General features: G+C 36.3%; 1 protein-coding gene across 3 annotated transcripts in view; it reads right to left on the bottom strand.

Moving 5' to 3' along the window:
• ERGIC2 (ERGIC and golgi 2) overlaps positions 1-23,584 on the bottom strand; it is a 79,456-nt gene that overhangs the window by 15,154 nt on the left and 40,718 nt on the right. For all 3 annotated transcript variants that reach the window (XM_074194805.1, XM_074194802.1, XM_074194804.1), the window contains 3 exons: positions 5,520-5,560; positions 2,061-2,162; positions 242-337 (listed from right to left, as the gene is read on the bottom strand). In XM_074194805.1, the coding sequence (XP_074050906.1) occupies positions 242-337; positions 2,061-2,162; positions 5,520-5,560 (239 nt within the window). The remainder of the gene's footprint in view (positions 1-241; positions 338-2,060; positions 2,163-5,519; positions 5,561-23,584) is intronic.

Genomic DNA, 23,584 nt, shown 5'->3' with positions numbered 1-23,584 from the left:
AATACCCTCTAACTTGACAATTAAATAGACAATTTAACATTTGCATTTCTTTTTATTCAAGATTCTAAATTCTGAATTTTGACCAGATCTTGTGACAGTGAAAAATACATATATACCCATATTAAGAAAACTTCTGTTAGTAAGTAAGCATATAAATGTATAATCAGCTTAACATATATTTAACTTATATCCAAGTCCCCATTTTTATATAAAATATTTTTAATGAGTGAAAAGAACATACTTGCCCACAGTTATGTGAAAATTTCCTGCAACTTTATTGACATACAGATGACCATGAATTCTGCATGCATCTGGAGGTTGTAATGAATTATCTTCCCTGTTAGAACAAGATACAGTAAAACTGCTTAAAGTACATCTAACACAGGGAACAGTTCTGCAGAAAATTTAGGAAGATTCCAAATTTCAAAAGAAAATTATTTATTAAAAACCTGAACTTTTAGTATACATAATGAGAAACCTTAACAAGTGGGATAAAATAATTTAAGTTGATACTTACATAACACTTTAAAATTTGCAAAATGATTAAATCTATTATTTCATTTGAGCCACACAACACTGTGGGGAAAGTACTATAGGTAATATTAATCCCATTTTATGGATGAGAAAACTGAGGCTTATGTGATATATGCATCGTCACAAAGCTATTGACTACCAAGGGAAGAATTTGAATCAAAGTCTTTCTGATTCTATCAAGCACTATAATTTCCACATTACAAATGTCTCCTACTACATAATCAGAGAACATTACTAAATAATGTCAATTTAAAATTCTACAATTCTTCAAAACTAAGTAAAAAACTAAGCTGCTATTTAAAAACTATGTGCAATTGGGCCAATAAAAAAGATAGCATGCATTTTTACCACCAGCTCTTAAAAGAAAAAAGAGGGAATGTGCAAATATGAACACATATGTATAAACATGAGACAGAGAAATAAACCAGTTACCTAATACCCTTCTTTTCAAATGGGAATTAGAAGAAAACACAGATCTTGCACAAAACATTAAATTATTTAGTAAAATATTTGGATAGTAGTAGCATGCAAATAAATACAATCTCAAACAGTAACTGCATGACCCTGGTCAAGTCAATTAAATATTGTTTGCTCAAGTTTCCTCATTTGTAAATTAATTTAAATTAATAAGAGAAATAAAAACTAAGTAACTAAGGAATTCACAGTCAGAGAATACCTCCCACCCAGATAGACCTTCAACCCACCTAAGACTTCACAAATCTAATTAAGAGAAGTAGATGTGGAGTAATTGATCTGGGGATGCCAGAAAATGGGTGAGATGGGATTTAGATGACTTAGAACAAACACATTATTCTCCACTTGGACCATATTGTCTAAATAATGCATCTCTGTACTGTAGGAAGGCTTCTAGAGTGCTAAACAAACACTTCTGTGCTATTATAGTAAAGTTCTTAAAGACTCTGAGATGGAGGAGCATTTGGAACCAAAGAATCTAGACACAATTCCCAGCTCTGTCATTCAGTATTACAACAATAAGTCATAAGTCTCAGGTTCCTCCTCTAAAAATGAGAGAATAGGCTCTACATAGTCCTTTCCATTTCTATTGCTATAGTCACAAGAACTCCAAAATATTTTAGAGACTTATCTACCTTAAAAAAAAATTCTTGAAAAATCTGGGGAAAATTTTATAACAATAATGTTTTTATTTTTTCAAATCTTATACACAAAATTTTATGCAAAAAATTAGAGAAACTACACCCTCCATCACAAAAATAAAAAAGGTAAATAAAACTACACTATATTCTTTAAATTATATTGAGGAAATGGATTTGTAAAATTCTTGGTCAACACTAAACACTCCTACTACCAGTTCAAAAGTAAAGAATGCCATCATAATACAAAATGACAGTTCAAAAGTAAAGAATGCCATCATAATAATAAAACTATTCTAGTTTATATAGCCTTAGACATTAAATAAAATGAAAAACAATAATCCTTTTCTAAAACTTTAACAATAAATTCATGAAAATATTTTGAAAATATAGTATTATGAATAGTCATCTCACCTAGGGGGTAGTGCTGTTGAGGCACTTTTAAAAGCACTTTTGAATATCACATCTTGTAGTGAATGTTCCTCTTGCAGCCTACTCTGAATTGTCTGTAACAGTCTAAAAACAGATGATTGAGAAAGTTAATAAGGTATAAAAACATAAGTAAAATATCATCTGAAAGTTTACCACCATGTACAAACTGCAATCCCTGTAAAAATTTTCATCATCTGTGACTAAGTAAAAAAGCCTCACAGAGACTCAAATTTATTAAGGTTCATCTGAGGATAAAAGATATACCATATCAATTTTTCAGCTTGTCAGGGCCTACAGGATACTGTACTCCATTGACATAACATAAAGACCCAAATTAGAATACTGCCTCAGGCATCTGACTAGCTATGACTCTGGATAAGTCATTTAACCTGTCTCAAATCTTTGCTTCCACTTCTATAAAACAGCAGTAATAATATTACAATATAAAAAAATAGGATTTTTGCCAGGCTCAAATTAAAACCCATATTGCTGTGTAAATCTTAAGGTGCTAATAAAACATCATCATCATCATCATCACCACTATTAAGAATCCAAAGTCATTTTAATAGGACAATGTAGCACCCCAAAGGACTTTATAAAAGGAATAAAAATATTCTTTATTAAATTTGTTCATAAAGTAACAGCTGGCATCTAGAGTAAAACTTAGCTGGAAAAGGAAGGCCTTCCTTTTCCAGGCAACTATTTTGAAAAGAACCATCATCTTCAGTAATTTTCTTGCAAAAACTAGGAAGTAAGGCTTGAGAGAATAGTGACAGCAGACACTTGAAAATACAAATGTGGGAATCCTTAGGTTCACTATTGCTAAAGAAGAAATACTCCCCAAGTTTTGCAATTCCACCAGTGCAGGGGCCAGAGATAGCCAAAAACAGGAAAAACAGACAAGGAAGTTAGTGGAGGTAGTTCCTATCCCAGAGTTCGGTCCTCTTACATGCCAAAAAGTTGACATCTATTTTGTAAGAAAAAGATTTTGAAGGAACAAAATGCTACAATATTTTTATGGTAACTCCAGTGTCCAGGATTCTAGAGAACAAAAATGATAACTTTTTGATTCATTTGTTTCAGTCATGACCAATTCTTTATGACCACATCTGAGGCTTTCTTGGCAAAAATACTAGAATAGTCATTGCCTTGTCCAGCTTATTTTACAAATAAGGATACTAAGATAAATATTGTTAAGTGATTTGTCTAGTGTCAGGAAGATGAATCTTCCTTATTCGAGGTCCCAGACTCTATTCTCTATATCCCCTATCTGTTGTTTTTCCAAAGACATACAACAGATTTTTTTTTTTTAGGTTTTTTTGCAAGGCAATTCGATGGGGTTAAGTGGCTTGCCCAAGGCCACACAGCTACGTAATTATCAAGTGTCTGAGGCCAGATTTGAACCCAGGTACTCCTGACTCCAGGGCCTGTGCTCTATCTACTATGCCACCTAGCCACCCCTCATACAAAAGATTTTGTAGAACAACGCAAAGAAGTTGCATCAGAAAGAATACTTTTTAACAAGATTATGCACAAAATTATTTCTATGTCCAGAAAATTTCTAACATGAAACCAATTAGCTTGTAATATCCTAATAAGTATAACAATATTAATATTCCTATTTCTTAATCAAGCATGTGGATTTGAACCATCTTTTCAATACTAACAAAAGTAAGAATAGAATATTCCTGAACTTCTCAAGGGTCAAGTTTATTTCCCATTACTGTCAGGACTATCTATACATCTTTATGTCTATTCCACCTCTCTCCCCTATAATTTTGTACTTCTGGGTATACATCAGCCATCATCATCTGAAGCCAATTTTGTCCTAAATCAACAAGTAATTTTCAAAAGACAAGCCTGGCTTATTTATACTCTTTAAAAAGGCAACATATAGGGGGCAGCTAGGTGGCATAGTAGATAGAGCACTGGTCCTGGAGTCAGGAGTACCTGGGTTCAAATCCGGTCTCAGACACTTGATAATTACCTAGCTGTGTGGCCTTGGGCAAGCCACTTAACCCCGTTTGCCTTGCAAAAATCTAAAAAAAAAAAAAAAAAAAAAAAAAGGCAACATAAAGAATTTTTTTTTGAAGTTGAAAAAATAAATTTGAATCCTTCAATATTATGTAATAATATTTTTCTAGTAGTTCAAGCAGACAGGAATGAGGCTTAAGAACATAAATAAATAAAAGGCAGCCAGGTTCTTCATCAGATGCTTGTAGCCACGGCAAAACCAAGTTCTTTTAAGTTCTTTTCACATTTTATAATTATTTCAGTCTAAACTAGAATTTTAGGAATAAGAAGAAAAGGATATGAAAAAACTTGGGAGTTCTGTGAGAGAGGTAATGTGAGATTAATGTATTTAGACATTACAGGAAAATGAAAGAGTTCTATAAAAAAATCAACATATTTTATATTTTGGCATCTCCCAAGCAACATGAATATATTCAGATATTCTTATTGAACAAGAACTGGCCAATTAATTATTTATTGCTGTTTATTCTAGAAATATTTTGGAATTTCTGCTCCAGATTTTTGTAAGGAGCTAGATAAACTTTGGGATATGAGTCCTAAATTTAGCTTTAGGTTATCTGAAAAGTTCTTAAAGAAAAATCTCCCCTTTCACAGTCCTGGTCATGGCATTAAGCAAAAGTCATGTAAAAACTATCTGGTAGGGACAGTTAGGTGGTGGAATGGATAGAGCACTGGCCCTGAAGTCAGGAGGAACTGAGTTCAAATTGGCCTTAAACACTTAATAATTGCCTAGCTGTGTGACCTTGGGCAAGTCACTTAACCCCACTACCTAGCATAAAAACAAACTATCTGGTTTTCCTGTTTGATAGCATTAACCTGAAGTCAAATCTGCCCCCCAAATAACTAAAACTAATCTCCCTAATATGCTAGACTTAGGATCAGAGATATAAATTTGAATTATAGCTGTGCTGCTTAGAAGTTTGGGACACTGAAGAAATCATTTAACTGCACTGGACTTGGTTTCCTCATGTATAAAAAATAGTAAGAGTTTGGTCCCTTTTCAGCTCTAAACCTAAGTGCCTACAATGTTGTGTGTAAATCATCCAGAGTATATAAAGAATTATTTGAAAGATGTCATTCTCAAAACAATGGGAGATAAGGGAGAAATAACTTCTTTCTTTTATTACTCTGAACAAAAAATAAGAATTAGCTTACTTCAAGTTAATCTAAAATACCTTTAGTCTACTGGCCTTCCTTTTCCAGCTATAAAAGGACTAAGGCCTTAATAGCAACACAATGCTATATTGTAAAATTTCTAAGGATTTAAAAAAGTTAGGAATAAGGAAACCTTGAAATCACAAGGATATTTCATAAAATCACACACACACACACACACACACACACACACACACACACACACACACACCCTTATAAGTCAATCAAAAGGCACAATACTTTAGTTATTACCTCTGCCACTCTCTTTGTTGGGGTGAAAGATCAAATATTACCTGTAATAAAGGAAAATAACAGCAAAGTAAAAATCTTTCATTTTCACAAAAGAAAAAAAATTATCATGGATAGATGAAACACTTTTTATTTAAAAAGTTTTATTGATCCCTTTTGTTTTCATAGAGTCAAATGCAGATAAAATCCTATCCCCCATCCGCTGATCTTTTAAATAAATGAACAAATGAATAAATGAGTGAATGAATAGAAATTGATGGACCTTCCCTGAGACAAAGATCAAATGAGATAATACATATAAAACACTTTTTAAATCTTTAAAGTGTCATATAAGATAGTAAAATAAAGCAGATACTCTAGTTGTGGAGTCAAAGGAACAGAAGTGACTATTACCTCTGACTCTAGCTTACTAATTTTGTGGGCAAGGCATTTAACCTTCCTAGACGATTTCTTAATTTGTAAAGTCTCATTAGCAAAATGAGGGAACTGAACTAGATGACCTCTGAGGTCCCTTCCTTCCAGTTCTATGATCAGAAAATCAGATACTGAGACTGGCAACAACTTGCTAATGGTCACAATGTGTTATTTCTGATCTAGCAGACCTCGAATCAGGCCTTTACTCCTTTAGTCAAAATCTGCTCCTAATTGTTATGAAAAACTTATTATCAAAGTAAATGTCATATGGATTTTGGTAAATAGACAAAACTAAAAGCAACTACAATAGTAATGAAAAGGAGTTCTTAAATGAATTAAAATTATATAAAAACATTGTCAATCATCAAAAAAATGAATAAAAACACACCAGAATTTTTGCTTGAGTACAAAAGGATTAAAGTGAGGTTAAAGATAATTGGGAGGTAGGGGAGAGAATATTTTGGTCTGACCCAGGATCTCTACAGTGTGAAAAGTTTGGAAACTTAAGCATAGCACTATAATTCTCAGATTAATAAATCAGCTGGGGTACTTTCCTCTATCAATTCGAGGTAAAAATTACGATCAATTGAGGAACAAAGGAAAAAAAATACTTTCATTACATACTGATTGGTTATGAATATAATTTTGTTGTCTGAAAGTATTCACTAGAAGAAATGAAATGTGTCAGTTACATATTACATATTCTATGTTATGGTGCCAACCTAGTGTTTTAAAGCTTATCTTCCACTATTTGCCCAACATCATTTCCCATAAAAGCCTAATCTATTCAAAATTACCTATAAATGTTTTAATAATGTCCTTTTTCCTATCAGGAATGCTAATCTGCATTTTTCTTTTCAATAAATGATACATTGGGAGACCTTTTTTTCAATTTTAAACCTCAATCTCTCTGAAGCTTCTGAAACTGATTGACACCTTTGACCACTTTGAGGAAATAAAAAATAAGCAATTACATAGAATCTGGGCCTGGCTCTTTGCAAAACAATTTACAAATATATCACTTCATTCTCCCCTCAACACTGCAGGGTAGGGTGCTGCTTTTATCTCCATTTTACAGTTGAGGAAACTGAGGTAAAAGAGGTTAAGTGATTAGCCTAGGGTTTAGTTATTCTTGATTCCAAGTCCAGTGCTCTATCCACTTAACCATTCAAGTGCCATTAGATATTCTTTTCTCTTTTAGAAATTTTTTAGAAATATCACACACCTTGAGTTCTCCTAAATCTCTAACCATTTCTTCTTCTTCATTATTCTTTTCTCAAACACTTCTCATCTACATGGTCAACAACACATAGTGCTAGAAGTCCCTCCAAGTAATTCAAAATTATCTTACTAAATGCTTTGTTGTTATTCAGTCATTTCTTAGTCATGTCTGTCCCCATTTGGGGGCTGGACTTCTACTCTCTGCACTTAGACTCTCAAGAGTCATCAAAGCCTCAAACCTAAGAGATCAAAGCACTAAAAAGACTACCGCTTTCCCCCCACAGGGTATAACCTACAAGTTTATCCTAAATGAAAGATGAAACAGAATAGCAAAAGATCTGGGGCAGAAAGAGACAAATGAGAAGGCTATTGAAATAATCAAGGAGGAAATTGATCAAAGACTGATCTTGATGGGGTCTGTGCTAGTTGAGAAAAGAAGTTCTATGAATAAATTGCTATAGAGATGGTGCCTAACCTTTTAGCTCCTCTGGGTCACATTGCCCAACAAAAACTTTTCAAGGGGTGTGTGTGTGTGTGTGTGTGTGTGTGTGTGTGTGCGTGTGTGCATGTATATAATGCAATATTTATTAATGACTACAATGTAACCCATATTACCAATGAGTATAATAAAAAGTAATAATATAATGAATTATAATAAAAACAATTTTAAAAAATTGTTTTTAAACAAAAAATGCGAACATGCTATTTTTTGAAAGATATTTGATTTATATGCCTAGTTAAAACAACAGTATTACATATAATATCGTCAAGTCCAAAATTAGATCAATATCGTAGGATTTCTTTCTTTTTTTTTTAAAGGTTTTTGCAAGGCAGTGGGGTTAAGTGGCTTGCCCAAGGCCACACAGCTAGGTAATTATTAAGTGTCTGAGACCAGATTTGAACTCAGGTAGTCCTGATTCCAAGGCCCGGTGCTCTATCCACTGTACCACCTAGCCACCCCTGATTATTTTTTTAAAGATTTTATTTGAGTTTTACAATTTTTCTCCCAATCTTACTTCCCTCCCCCAAACCCCCCATAGAAAGCAATCTGTCAGTCTTTATTTGTTTCCATGTTGTACATTGATCCAAAGTGAGTGTGATGAGAGAGAAATCACATCCTCAGGGAAGAAACAAAAAGTATAAGATAACAAGATCAGACAATAAGATATATTTTTTTTTCTAAATTAAAGGTAATAGTCCTTGGTCTTTGTTCAAACTCCACAGTTCTTTCTCTGGATACAGATGGCATTCTGCATTGCAATTGTCCCTGGTTGTTGCACTGATGGAATGAGCAAGTCCATCAAGGTTGATCATCACCCCCATGTTGCTGTTAGGGTGTACAGTGTTGTTCTAATTCTGCTCATCTCACTCAGCATCAGTTCATGCAAATCCCCCAGGCTTCCCTGAATTCTTATCCCTCCTTGTTTCTAACAGAATAATAGTATTCCATGACACACATATACCACAGTTTGCTAAGCCATTCCCCAACTGAAGGAAATTTACTTGATTTCCAATTCTTTGCCACCACAAACAGGGCTGCTATGAATATTTTTGTACAAGTGATGTTTTTACCCTTTTACATCATCTCTTCAGGGTGTAGACCCAGTAGTGGTATTGCTGGATCAAAGGGTATGCTCATTTTTGCTGCCCTTTGGGCGCAGTTCCAAATTTATCTCCAGAAAGGTTGGATGAGTTCACAGATTCATCAACAGTGTAATAGTATCTAAGATTTCCCACAACCCTTCCAACAATGATCACTATACTTTCTGGTCATATTGGCCAGTCTGAGAGGTGTGAGGTGGTACTTCAGAGAAGCTTTAATTTGCATTTCTCTAATAATTAATGATTTAGAGCAATTTTTCATATGGCAATAGATTGCTTTGATCTCCTCATCTGTAAATTTCCTTTGCATATACTTTGACCATTTTTCAATTAGGGAATGGCTTATTTTTTTTAAAAAAATGACTCAGTTTCTCTGTATATTTTAGAAATGAGTCCTTTGTCAGAATCATTAGCTGTAAAGATTGTTTCCCAATTTACATTTGTTTTGATCTTGGTTACAGTGGTTTTATCTGTGCAAAAGCTTTTTAATTTAATGTAATCAAAATCATCTAGTTTGTTTTTAGTGATAGAACATGCTATTTTTAATGGGAACAATGAACCTAACTCTAAATGTTGATTTTTCACTATACAGAAAAAAAAGATAACAACAATCCTAATTCCTATGTGTAGATCTTTTATAAAAAAAAAAAATTCCACTAAGGACGGGGGCAGAGAAAGAAGGCAACTTGAAGGCAGGAATTCCCAGAAACTACTTACCCCAAAAAACTCCAAACGCCATGAAATTATGACTCTAACCAAAATTTAGAGGGGCAAAAAACACAGAAAGACTGAGTGATGCAATTTCCCAGTCCAAGACAACTTGGAAGATCTCTGGAACACATCTGTTCCACTGGGACTGGTTGGAAAAAGTTACAGCATAGCTGCAGCACAGTCAGGCGGGAGCCTGGTTTTGTGGCAGAGGGGGCACTTTAATCATCAGTAACAGCTGGAAGGGATGGTGAAAGAACTGCTGCACCAGAGTGAGTGAGGAGCAGAGCTCTGGCCTGAGAGCAGGCCTACAGTGAGAACTTGCAGCAGCAGTTGGCAGAGCCACCCAGCATATCCAGAGCTCTCAGCCCATAGACAGTAAAGGGGGTCGGAGGAGACAGCCGAGGCCTCTCTGCTCTCCATGGGGCAGGACTCAGCTGTTTGCCACACTAAGATCCAGATTGCAGTTTAGGCTTCCATACCACCATAGCCAAGCAGAGATCATAGTGACAGCTCCAGGGCAGAGAAGAGGGGCCTGAACACAGGCAAGAGAGTGTCAGTCTCTCATAAGGAGGAATTAAGGTCCCTGTGGGTTTACTCAAAAACCCAAAGCCTTGGAAGTGTGGTAAATCATTCATAGACTGAGGAAATGAGCAAACAACAGAAAAAGAATCTGACCACAGAAAATTACTTTGGTCCCATGGAAGATCAAAATAAATATTCAGATGATGACACAATCAAGGTTTCTGTATCCAAAACCTCCAAGAGAAACAGAAAATGGGCTCAGACTATGGATGAGCTCAGACTTAGAAAAGCAATTAAGGGAGGTAAAGGAAAAAATTGGGAGGAGAAATGAGACCAATGCAGATAAATCATGAAAATCAAATCAGCAGCTTGGTGAAAAAAATACAAAAAAAGTACTGAAGAAAACAATATGTTAAAAACCAGCCAATTGGAAAAAGCAACACAAAAGGCAAGTGCCTTAAAAGCAGAGTTGGCCAGCTAGAAAAGGAGATAAAAAAGCTCTCTTAAGAAAATAACTCCTTCAAATGCACAGTGGAACTAAAGAAAGTTGATGATTTTGCAAGAAAACAGGAAGAACTAAAACTGTACAAAAAAAAATTAGAAGAAAATGTGAAATATCTCATTGGAAAAAGAACGGACCTTGAAAACAGATCCAGAAGAGATAATTTAAAAATTACTGGGCTACCTGAAAGTCATGACCAGGAAAAGAGCCTAGACTTCATTTTTCAAGAAATAATATAGCAAGGTTGCCCTGAAATCCTAGAAGCAGAGGGTAAAATAGAATTTGAGGAAATTCATCCATCACCTCCTGAAAGAGATTCCAAAAGAAAAACTTCCAGGATTATTATAGTCCAACTCTAAAACTCCAAAGTCAAAGAGAAAATACTAAAAGCTGCCAGAAACAAGCAATTCAATTACCAATAGCTCTGTAGTCAGGATTACACAGGATCTGGCAGCATCTACATTAAGGGCTCGCAGGGCTTGGGATATGATATACTGGAAGGCAAAAGATCTTGGTTTATAACTGAAAATCAACTACCCAGCAAAACTGAACATCCTCTTTCAGGGAAAAAGTGGGACTTTTCAATGAAAGGGGATTTTCAAACTTTCCTGTTGAAACAACCAAAGCTGAACAGAAAGTTGGATCTCCAAGTACAGGACTCAGGTGAACCATATGGGGGTGGACAAGAAGGACTATGAGTTAGTCTTCCTGAGTTAATGATGTTGAACTCTTTTCATTCCTGCATAGGATACTGATAACTCATATGAACTTTCTCAGTTATAAGAACAGTTAGAAGGAGCATATATAGACAAGGCACAGGAAGGAGCTAAATATAATGGTGTAATATGATAAAAAGATAGAGTCAATGGATGACAAAGTAAAGTACTGGTAGGAAGAGAAAGGAGAGGAAGAAGGGGGCTAAGATATTTCACATAAGAGTCAACAAAAAACTTTTACAATGGAGTGAAATGGAGGAAGGCAAGGGGAATGAGTAAGCCTTTATTCTCATCAGAAATGGCTCAGAGAGGAAATAACTTACACATAATAGAGTAAAGAAATCTATCTCACACTAGAGAAAAATGAGAAGAAATCCATTGGAATCTGAACACAGACTGAAGTACACTTTTTTTTTATCTCTCACTATTCTTGAGGTTTCTGATCCTTTTTTGGGGAAGGGGGATTTATGATTATTCTAACAACAAGATTATCTAATATTAAAAAATACAGTACTTGTTCAAAAAAAGTTTTTTAATGATTCAGATATTAAGACTGCAGTTAATTAAGAGTTAAACTACTCTGTGATGCTGCAACTTTGGACATGTACTCAGCCTGTTACTTCAATTTTTTTGATTATTTGACTCAGTCCACATGAATGGGCTTTGAGGTAAGCCCAAAGGTCATGGGTTAGACATGCCTGCTATGGAGATAGAGACTACAAGATTATACAAATAATTTGGACATGTAGAGTGGAGCAAAGTGAGGAGTCAAGGATGTGACCTGGATAAAAAGGATGGTAAAACCCACAAAAATGGGGAAATTCAAAAAAAGGGATAAAATCATGAAATGTCTTTATCTGATCACAGCCACCTAAATTTCGATATCTCCCTATGACTAATCACTCACTAAACTTATTGTCTTCATATCATCCTTCACTTTGTCAGTCATAATCTCTACTCTGACTCCATTTATTTCCAACAGAGGAGACTGTTCCCAAACTACAATTAAATCGCTCAAGACCAGACACTTAATTGCCCAGCAGTGTGATCTTGGGCAAATCACTTAACCCCCTTGCCTTGCAAAAACTAACTAACTAACTAACTAACTAACTAACTAACTAACTAAATATATACATATATATATATATATATACACACACACACACACACACACACACACACACACAAATATAAATATATAGATTATTTCATTTATATTCTCCAACTTCAACTGAGAGGATTAGCAATTGGGAAGTGTTAGGAAGTTTGAGAAAAAAACAAGTTTTCGAATAACCATTTATGGGATATAGGCTAGAAAACTAATTGAGAGAAGAAAAATCACATAGCTAAAAAGAGACTAAATTGATGTATACAAAATAAATTAGAGATAGTCAGAGGGTAGGCACTGAGAACGTCTTTTTATAGAAGATGGAATAAAAAGGAAACAAGTGAAGTCAGGGGTCAGAGATGAGAAGGAAAGAGAATTCCAGGCACCAGGGATAGCCCATGAAAATGTTGGTGGACTACTGTTCTATTAGAAACCAGGAGGGATGGGATTTCAGAAAAGCCTGGAAAAACTTGCAAGAACTGATGCTGAGGGAGATGAGCAGAATCAGAACATTGTATACGCTAATAGCAACATGGGGGTGATGATCAACCTTAATCGACTTGCTCATTTGATCAATACAATAATCAGGGACAATTTTATGATATCAGAGAAGGAAAATGCCATCTGTATCCAGAGAAAGAACTGTGGGGTTTTAAACAAAGATCAAAGACTACCTTAAATTTAAAAAGAAAATAAACTTGTCTTATGTACTACATAATTTTGCTATCTCTAATATCTTATTTTTTCCTCAAGGATTTGATTTTTCTCTCATTGAATTTTGATCAATGTATAAACAGTGTAAAGATTATCAGATGGCCTTCTGTGAGCGGGGAGGGAAGCAGAAAAATTGTAAAATTCAAAACCTTACAAAAAATGTTAAGTAGAAACTACTATTGTATATAATTGGAAAACAAATAAAATATTTATTAAAAGAAAAAAATGTTGTTGGAAAATAGAGTATCTGGAATGAGATCAGTGTCAACGAGTCACATATAGCATATGGAGGGAAGATGTAAAAAAAGACTATGAAGGTAGGAAAAAGACCAGTTGTAAAAAGTTTTAAAAACCAAAATGGGGGTTTTACATTAGATTTTGGAAATAACAAGTAGTCACTAGAGTAAATTAAGTAGGAGTGTGACATGGTCCTTCAGAAAGATCCCTTTAATACATAAGGCAGATGGTTTGGAGTGGGAAAGGCTTGAGGTAGTGAGAGCAACAAGCAAGCTACTGGAATAATAGTGCTGGTTTGAGATGATGAGGGATTGCACTAGAGTGGTGCCAGCATCTAAGGAAAGAAGGGAGTGTATAGGAGAAATGTCATGAAGGTAAGATCGGCAGGATTCGGCAAGTGATAAGAGATGAAAGGCTAGGGGTGGCTAGGTGGCGCAGTGGATAGACCACCGGCCCTGGAGTCAGGAGTACCTGAGTTCAATCTGGCCTCACTTAATAATTACCTAGCTGTGTGGCCTGGGGCAAGCCACTTAACCCCATTTGCCTTGCAAAATAAAAAAATCTATTAAAAAAAATAAATGGAATTGAGCTGAAGATGGCGACAAGAGTGAATGGTGTCTTAGGCGCTCTCTCATAAAACTCATAAGCTAAGGACTCTAACTAAATTTTCAAGAGACAGAACTCACAGAGGGACCGACCCAGTGAGGCAGTTCTCCTACTCAAGGTAACCTGGAAAAGAGCAGAAAGGCTCTGCTCCCCAGGGCTGGAAGAGCAGCCCACCAGAGGGGAGGCCTGCCAGAGCAAAACCTACTGAAGGCAGCCCCAGGGTGCTGGGAGCTGTGGCTCACAGCAGCGGGGGAGTTTCCTGAGCTACGCCCCGGGGAGCACGGGGCACAAATTGGGGGAACAGCAGCAGGACCTCTGCCAGAGCGAGCACATGAAGCCCAGCCCTCAGAGCACACAGAGATCAACTTGGCCACAGCAGATCCAGGAACAGAAGCGGGCAGAGCCAGTGAGCAGGAGCCCCCAGGGCATGAGCCCATTGAACCTAGGGAGGGGAGTGAAGAGAGACTGCAGAGCTCTGTCCTCTGCCCCTGGAACAGGTCGCTGGGGTTCTAACACTCAGATCCTGATCAAAGTCTAGGCCCCCCATAGAAGAGCAGTGCCCCACCCCACTTCAGCCCCATGGCAGAGGGGGGGTGCATATGGTCATTCACAGGCCAGGAGGGAGAACAGAGCCTCACACACTGAGACCCTTCTGGGAGTGTCCCAAAAGCTCATGAAACACCCCAAAAACAGGCTTAGGCTGGGAAAATGAGCAAGCAGAGAAAAAAGAGGAACACCACTGAGAAATATTTTGCATATGAGCCCAAGAAGGATCAAAATACTCAGTCTGAAGATGAGTAAGCACAAGCTCCTGCATCTAAAGACTCCAAGAAAAACAGAAATTGGGACCAGGCTATGACAGCTCAAAAAAGACTTTGAAAATCAAATGAGGGAGTTAGAAGAAAAAACTGGGACAAGAAATGAGAGAGATGCAGGAAAAGCATGAAAATGAAGTCAGCAGCCTAGTCAAGGAAATCCAAAAAAATGCTGAAGAAAATAGCATGCTAAAAACCAGCTTAGGTCAAATTGGATAAAACAGTTCAAAAAGTTATTGAGGAGAAGCATGCTTTAAAAAGCAAAATTGGCCAGATGGAAAAAGAGATAAGAAAACTCTCTGAGAACAAATCCTTCAGACAAGGAATAGAACTCAGGGAGATTGACAAATTGACAAGAAATCAGGAATCAACACTTTGAAACCAAAAAAATGAAAAATTAGAAGAAAATGTAAAATACTGATATGGAAAACAGAATTAGGAAAGATAATTTAAAAATTATTGGAATACCTGAAAGTCATGATCAGGAAAAGAGCCTTGACATCATTTTCAAAGAATTACTACAAGAAAAATGCCCTGATATTCTAGAAGCAGAGGGCAAAATAGAAATGGAGAAAATCCACCAATCCCCTGAGAAAGAGATCCCAAAAAACCAACCCCTAGGAATATTATAGTCAAGTTCCAGAACTCCCAAGTCAAAGAGAAAATATTACAAGCAGCCAGAAGGACACAATTCAAATATCATGGAACTGCAGTCAGGATCACACAAGACTTAGCAGAAACTACATTAAAAGCTCGTAGGGCTTGGAATATAATATACCGGAAGGCAAAAGAGCTTAGAATGCAGCCAAGAATCAACTACCCAGCAAGGCTGAATGTCCCCTTCCAGGGAAAAAGATGGACTTTCAATGAAACAGGGGAATTTCAAATGTTCCTATTGGAATGGCCAGAGCTGAACAGAAGGTTTGACCTTCAGATACAGGACTTGGGTGAAGCATAGAGATTGGAAGAGAAGGGGAAAATATGAGGGACTTGATGATGAACTGCATGTATTCCTGCACATCCAAAAAATTACAAAAAAATGACAGAAAAATGACACTGATAATACTTATATGAACCTTCTCAGTTAATAGAGGAGGTAGAGGGAGCTTTTATAGTTGAAGCACAGGAGAAAGCTGAATTTGAAGATAAAATATGGTCTAAAAATGGAGTCAATAGGAAAAAAGGGAAATGTAATGAGAGAAAGAAAAAGGAGAGGGGGGAATAGGCCAAGATATTTCATATAATAAGATTTTCCTTTATTACAATGAGCTATTGCAATGATATGGAAGGAGGGAAGGCAAGGGGGAATGAGGGAATCTTTGCTCTCATCAGAGGTGGCTAGGAGAGGAAACAGCATATATACTCAATGGGGTATAGGCATCTGGAATAAGAAAGAGAGGAGGGTGACAGGGGGAAGGGGGGTGATATGAGTGATGGAGAAGAGGATGGGCCATGAGGGGAGAGTGGCCAGATATAACACATTTTCTTTTTTACTTCTTGCAAGGGTCTGGGATTGGATGGCCTGTCTGAGACCATAGGGCCAGATGGATACTGGGCCTAAGGGGTGGTATGGGGGCTCAGGGCCTCTTGGCCCCAAGGCCAGGGATCTGTCTGCTGCACCACTCAGTGACCCTACAACAGAGTCAGAGTGAAAGGAGAGAGAAAATATAGTACAAGGCAGTAGAGAAATACAAAAGGAGGGAGTTGCGATCAGCAATGGCAACAGTGGAAAAATATGGAAGTAACTTTTCCCATGACAGAGTTGTTGGTGTTGGAACAAAGACTCAAGCACATTTTTTACTATTATTATTTGGGGGAGGGGGTGCAGGGCAAATGGGTCTGGGTGGCCTGCCTGGGGCTGCATTGCAGGGTGATCGTTGGGTGTCTGAGGCTGGATTTGGACCTGGGTGCTCCTGGCTCAAGGGCCAATGCTGTGTCCGCCAGCCACCCCTACTATTATTACTATTTTATTTTATTTTGGGTCTTTTTTTCTTTTTCTTTTTTTGGTTTTTGCAGGGCAGTGGGGTTCGGGTGGCTTGCATGTCACACAGCTGGGTGACTGTGGGGTATATGAGGCCGGATGTGGGCTTGGGTGCTCATGGCTCCAGGGCTAGTGCTCCATCCATTGCACCACCTGGCCATACCTAGAATTATTACTATTTTTTTTATTTTAATTTTTTTCTCTCCCCTTTCCTTTATCGCTCAAGCAAGTCTATATTTATGGGAGGGAGGGGGTATCTCATTTACTCTTAAACAAGAATATTTTATTAATGTAAAAAAACATTTGTACAAAATGAGAATAAATATTAAATAAAAAAATAAAGGGAAAAAAAGAAATGAAAGGCTGTATGGACAATGAGAAAGAGTGAGTGGAGGATGATACCTAGATTGAGTCATGGTAACTGAAAGGATGGTAAAAATCCTCAATAATTATAGGAAAAGTAAGAAAGAAAGGAGGTTTGTGGGGGAAAAGATGTTAATTCCAGACATATTGAATGTAGGTTGTTCATTGGACATTCAGATCAAAATATCCAACAAGTAGTTGGAGATAACAGATTGGAGATCAGGAGAGAGCTTAGGTTTATGTAAGCAGAGATGAGAATCATCTGCATAGTGATTTCACTAGAGCTGAAGAGATCACTGAGAGGTAATATAAAAAGTGAAGAGGAAAAGGCCCTAGACAAGGACCATGGGAACACATAGAATTATTGGGTAAACCTAGTTAAAGATCCAGAATAGGAGAATGAGAAGAAATATCATCAGTGTGATGAAAATTTACAACAAAAAGAAGTGGATGACCAAACAGTGTCAAATGCTGCCAAGAAGTCAATAAGGATTAGGATTAGGATTGAAAAAAGATTTGATATAATTATCAAAGAAATCACTGATGACTTTGGAAAGATCAATTTTAGTTGAGTGAGGAGAATGGAAGTCAGAATTAAGGCCTTCAGGAAGAGTTTAGCCTTCAAAGGAGGAAAAACTATAAGACAACAGTTTACAGTGGGATTAAACAAGAGTTTTGGGGGATAGGGAAGACAAAGAGTTTGCAGGCAGGAGGAAAGCAGCTAGTAAAGACGAGATTGAAGATTAGTGAGAAAGTGGGGGATGCCACAAGAAGAAATCTCTTGAAAAAGTAAGTATGGAGCAGCTAGGTGGCACAGTAGATAAAGCACCGGCCCTGGACTCAGGAGGACCTGAGTTCAAATCCAGCCTCAGGCAATTAATAATTGCCTAGCAGTGTAACAGTGGGCAAGTCACTCTTAACCCCACTGACTCAAATTTAAAAAAATTTTTAATAGTTATAGAATGGGATTTTTTGTGCATGTAGAGGGTTTGTCTTGGAAAAAAGGGCCATCTCTTCATAAAAATCAGAGATTAAAGAGGAGGTAGTGGTAGATGGTATCTAAATATTGTGAGCTGAAATGGAGGAGAGCAGGGGAAGGTCTTGGTGAATAGCTTCCATTTTTTCAATTAAATATGAGACAAGGTTCTCAGAAAGTGGGGGGGGAGAACAGAACTCTAAAAAATTTGAGGAGGGATGAAAAAGTCTGAAATAGCCTCAGTGAGATAGTAAACCACTCAAGAGAGATATTATGTAATATGAACTTGCTGTGCATACAGTTAAATAATATCACCAAATGACTTTTGGACAAATTGAAGTAATACAAAGTAGAATTTCAAAGAAATATCAAAATTAATGTTTAAAACAGAACTTAAAATTCTCTTTAACTATTAATTCACATCCAAAGAATTATGGAGTCTGAATGTAGATAGAAACATACTATTTTCATTTTTTTGGTGGCTTTTCCCTTTTGTTCTGTTTCTTCTTTCACAGTATAACCAATGTGGAAACACATTTTGCATGAATGTTCACTGTGTTGGGGAGGGGATGGGGAAGCAGAAAGGGAGGAAAAAAAATGGAACTCAAAATCTTAAAAAAATGAATGTTGAAAACTACATGGAATTGGGGAAACTTACATATTAAATTTTTTTTTAAAAACTCTTTTCCCTAAAACATCCCTTTTTTGTGAAAGATAACACCATTCTTCCAGTCTCTCAGGTTCACAACCTCAAATATTCAATTCTTCAAGATCCTTTATTCCATGTATTTCCATAGGTGCAAAATCCTGCCATTACTATTTTGACAACCTTTTCTCATTATTCCCATAGGACATCATATTACTTCAACTATTCATCATTTGTACAACTGTAATAACCTAACTGGTCTCTCAGCCTCAAATCTCTTATACTCCAACCCATTTTCTAGAGAGCTGCCAATGTGATTCTTCTTAAACTCAGGTCTAACCAGGTAATTCCCTAACTCAATAAACTGACTGATCCAGAGAATAAAAGAAAAATTGCTGTTTGGCTTTTGATGTTCTTTACTACTTGACACCAAACTAACTTTATATAGTCTCATTATACATTATTCCCCTTCTCTTACTTTACATTCAAACCAAACTGGATATGATACGTACTCCATCACCTGTTTCCTTGGCTTTACAGAGGCAGTTTACACTGCCAGGACTGTGAATTCTCCACCCCCACCTCCCGCCCCCCCATCTCTTAGAATTCCCAGCTTCCTTCAAGAGTTGTCTCTTTTCCAGTGGTCTGAGTTCCAAATGCCATTACTTTTCATCTACTCTGACTATATATCTTATATACTATTTTTTATACATATCATCTCAACAATCAGAATCTAAGATACTGGGCAGCAGGAACTGTTTTTGCTTTTTTGTGGTAATCCTTAATACTTAGCACATTGCCTAGCCAGACATAGTAAGTAAGTACTTAATAAATGTTTATTGACTGACTGATCTTATATATACAGTTAGACGTTGTCTTCCCACATAGAAAATATGGGGAAAATATACATATGTGTGTATAAACATATATATGATAAAATATAAATAGAAAAAAATGAGGAAAATAGAAAAATAGAGGAAATATGCTCTTTAATTTGGAACTCTGTCCAAACTACATACCCCTTTGATTCAGCAATACCGCTACTAGGTCTGTATCCCAAAAAGATCATAAAAAAAAGGGGAAAGGACTCACAAGTACAGAAATATTTATAGCAGCAATTTTTGTAGCAAAAAAAGAATTGGAAATTGAAGGAATGCGAAACAAGTTATGGTATATAAAATGTTGTGGAGTACTATTGTTCTGCAAGAAATCCTGAGTGACCAGTCTTTGTAAAAGTATAGAAAGATTTGCATGAATTGATGCTGAGTGAAGAGAACAGAACCAAGAGAACAGTATACACACTAATAACAACATAGTGAAATGACATAGTGAAATGATCAGCTATGATCAACACAACCCACTCAGTAGTTCAATAATCAAGAAGAAATCCCTGAGACCTGTTACAGAAAATGCCATCCACAACCTGAGAAAAAACTATGAATTCTGAACATAAAACAAAGCATACTTTGTTCACTTTTTAAACATCTTTTAAATCCCCCCCCTTAATTCTAGTTCTTCTTTCACAGAGTGACTAATATAGAAATATATTAAACATGATTTTACATTAACAACCTATATCAGATTGCTTGTTACCATGAAGAGGGAGGGTAGTAAGAAAAATAGGTAGAAAATTGTGAAACTCAAAAGCTTGCAAAAGGATGAATTTTGAAAACTACCTTCATATGTAATTGGAAAACAAAAAATAAGGAAAAAAAAGAAAATATGCTCTTGATATAATGAATTTTTTTTGGTCCCATCTCATATTCAGTTATTATGTGAGAAAACCAGCCTTTTTCTGATGCTACTTTCTTCAATTCCAGCTTCCCAGATGCAGTTTCCTAGTCAAAAGGTATAAAAAGCCCTATCCATGTGCAGCCTTTATCTCTCAGACCCGGTGAGTGCCTTGAGACCCATGTAAGTTGCCAAAACCTAATAATGATCTACTTATCAACCATATTTCCTGATGCAAAATAGAGGGACTGTGTTCACAGAAGCTAAATGCCACTGTATCCTTGTTGCTTATTCTTGCTGTGTTAGGGCAAAGAAAATCTCTTTTACTAAATGTTCAAGTGCCACATTTCATTCTGTCATTGAACCTGAACTGACAGGAGTCCAACATTGCTAAAATCTGCTAATTACACCTCTAATAACTTTCTTATATTTCCAAAGCCATCACCCCAACATAAGTCTTCGTTACCAACACCCAGTCTAAGAGCCTTTTAATACACTTCTCCCCACAATTCTCTGCTATCTATAAGCAGTTGTTACACCTCCTATTATACAAAACATATTCAATATAGCTTCCTAACTCCCTTCCAAGTTCAAACTCCTCTTCCCAGCATTCAAGTCTGGCACCATTACACTCATCTTATTTCATATAACTCTTCTCCAAATTTGTGCTATATTGTACTATATTGCTAAAAGAAATACAACCTTAAAAGCATTCAAGGAGCAATTTTCAAAATCGCAAAGGAAAGATTAAAAAAAATTAAAAAGTATGTCTAGCCCTTACCTCTGTCCACATCCTCCAAAAAAGTGAAAAAGACAACTTCAATATGAATCTAGAAAAAGTATTTGACACAAAATATGGCTATAACTGTAAAGTAAAATCTCATTCAATAGGAAATCTCCCATACCTAACAGCAGTTGTATCAGTTGAATCATAAAAGATTCCCTGATTCATCTAAGGGCTATAATGAGAGAAGCAATTTTTACAAATGACAGGATTTATCAACGACTTGGATATGTGAGATGAGAGAGTGAGACTGTCCTTAAAAGTCAGAGTGACTAGGAGAAAGACAGAAATTCAAAAGGGGTGGAGACTTTTTTTGGGTTGGGGGGATTTGCTTCTTTTTTGAAGGGGAGGAGGGGGAGGGGGATGGGGGAGGGAGGTTAACCAGTTCTGTTCTGAAGCAGAATGCAGGTTTTGAAAAGAGAAGAAATATAGGATAATTTCTTAAGTTTAGCTATCAAAAGGAAGAAAGACATAAGATGATAATGAGTAGGGATGGTAGGATCAAGTAAGGGTTTGGTTTGGTTTTTTTTTTTAAAGAATAGGGAGCGGCAGCTAAGTGGCATAGTGGATAGAGCACCAGCCCTGGAGTCAGGAGTTATCTGAGTTCAAATACAGCCTCAGACACTTAATAATTACCTAGCTGTGTGGCCTTGGGCAAGCCACTTAACCCTTGCAAAAACCTAAAAAAAAAAAAAAAGGAAATCACAGGCTATATTTTAAAAGCAAACAAGATGTAAACAGATAAAGAAAAATAAAGGTAGTAAAGGCAAATTGCTAAAGAAGTCAGTATGGGGTGGGACCAAGGGAGCATTTAGAGAGGGACATGATCCTCATCCAGAGAGATCAGCCTTTGATGCAGACAGAAAAAAAGTAAGTAGTTAAGAAATACTGCTCAGATTAAGATACAGTACATCATCAATTTTGAATAAGCACTGAAGTTGGACAGGGAGTAGGATCTAAAAATGAACCAACTGGATGGGGAACTGGATTACAACTGGGAAATTTCAGTGCTATTAAGCACTGTTCCAAGCTGTTCCCCAACACATAAGGTCATCAATATTAAAAGTATTCATTTTGGGTGGCGGCTAGGTGGCACAGTGGATAGAGCACCAGCCCTGGAGTCAGGAAGACCAGAGTTCAAATCCGGTCTCAGACACTTAATAATTACCTAGCCACGTGACCTTGGACAAGCCACTTAGCCCCCCCCAAAAAAAAACAAAAAAAAAGTATTCGTTTTTCAAGAATACTGGGACAATAGATATTACCAAAATTACAGACGGTTGAGGAGCAGAAAAATGCAGGCTAAATTGTTTGTAAGTTACATACAAGGCTGCAAAAGATAACAGATACACTGGCAAAATACCATACTCATGTCCATGAACTACTAAAAGACCTAAAGAAAAGCTTTCAACACATTAAGGCAATCTAAGGTATAGAAAAGAATTATACCGGATGATATAGATAAGTTGTAGTACATAATGATGGTAGGATGAAGTATACCAATGAAATCACAGAACCTCTGAAATATTGTTGACTCATGTGGGTTTCCTTCCCATTTCTTCATAAATTTTACTATCTGTCACATTTCTACTGTCCTGAGCTACACATAATGCAGAAAGTAAACAAGGAATAAATGTAATGTTAAATGTTAAAGGGCTAGTGTCTATATTAAGGACCACAGCAAAAGACTGAGCAAGAAGATATTCTCTATAGGAAGTTGGACTATGCTCCTATATTTAGGCAAGGAAACATTTTACTATATTGGAATTTAGGCAATTTGTCTATTCCAGGAGTCAAAAATGTTTTGAAAGTGGTATGTTAAAGTGGGAAAATTTTACTTCATTACACTTACTTCTGGAAAGATAGAAATGCATGTTGGCTACCAATTCATGTGGCCAATACCCTTAAAGTAGTAGCAGGGTGAGAAAAGACAGCTATGAATGTACCCATCTTCTCTAAGACAGCAAATAGGAATTATCTAGTTCTATCATGTACTATTTTAAAAATTTTTCAAGAAAAAGAATTCAACAGCATTTTAAAAGTGATAACTTTGCAATCAAGAAATTTAACTTTTATCATTATCCTTTTATTAAAAAAAAAAATCAGGTGAGAGCTTAGCATAAGGCCTTAGAGCTAGATAACCATGAATAGAAGATGGAATGAGCTCTGAATATGAAGTCAGAAAGACTTCCATTTAAATCATACAACATACATTTTACTACAAGTCTTAACATGCTAATTAGGTATTGAGGGTCCATAAAATCACTTTAACATTAGAAAATTTAGTCTATTTAAGAAGAATGTAGATAGACATAAAAAAATAAAGCAGAATTGCATACATTATTAAATAAATTCTGAGGGTGAAGAAATGATGTGAACAAAATTATCAATACATTTGTTTCTTATAAAAATCAATTAT

The sequence above is a fragment of the Macrotis lagotis genome, chromosome 7 (genome assembly GCF_037893015.1).
Source record: "Macrotis lagotis isolate mMagLag1 chromosome 7, bilby.v1.9.chrom.fasta, whole genome shotgun sequence".
NCBI lineage: Eukaryota > Metazoa > Chordata > Mammalia > Peramelemorphia > Peramelidae > Macrotis > Macrotis lagotis.
Note: the sequence above shows the minus strand (reverse complement) of the source record. Positions and strands in the feature narration are given on the sequence as shown.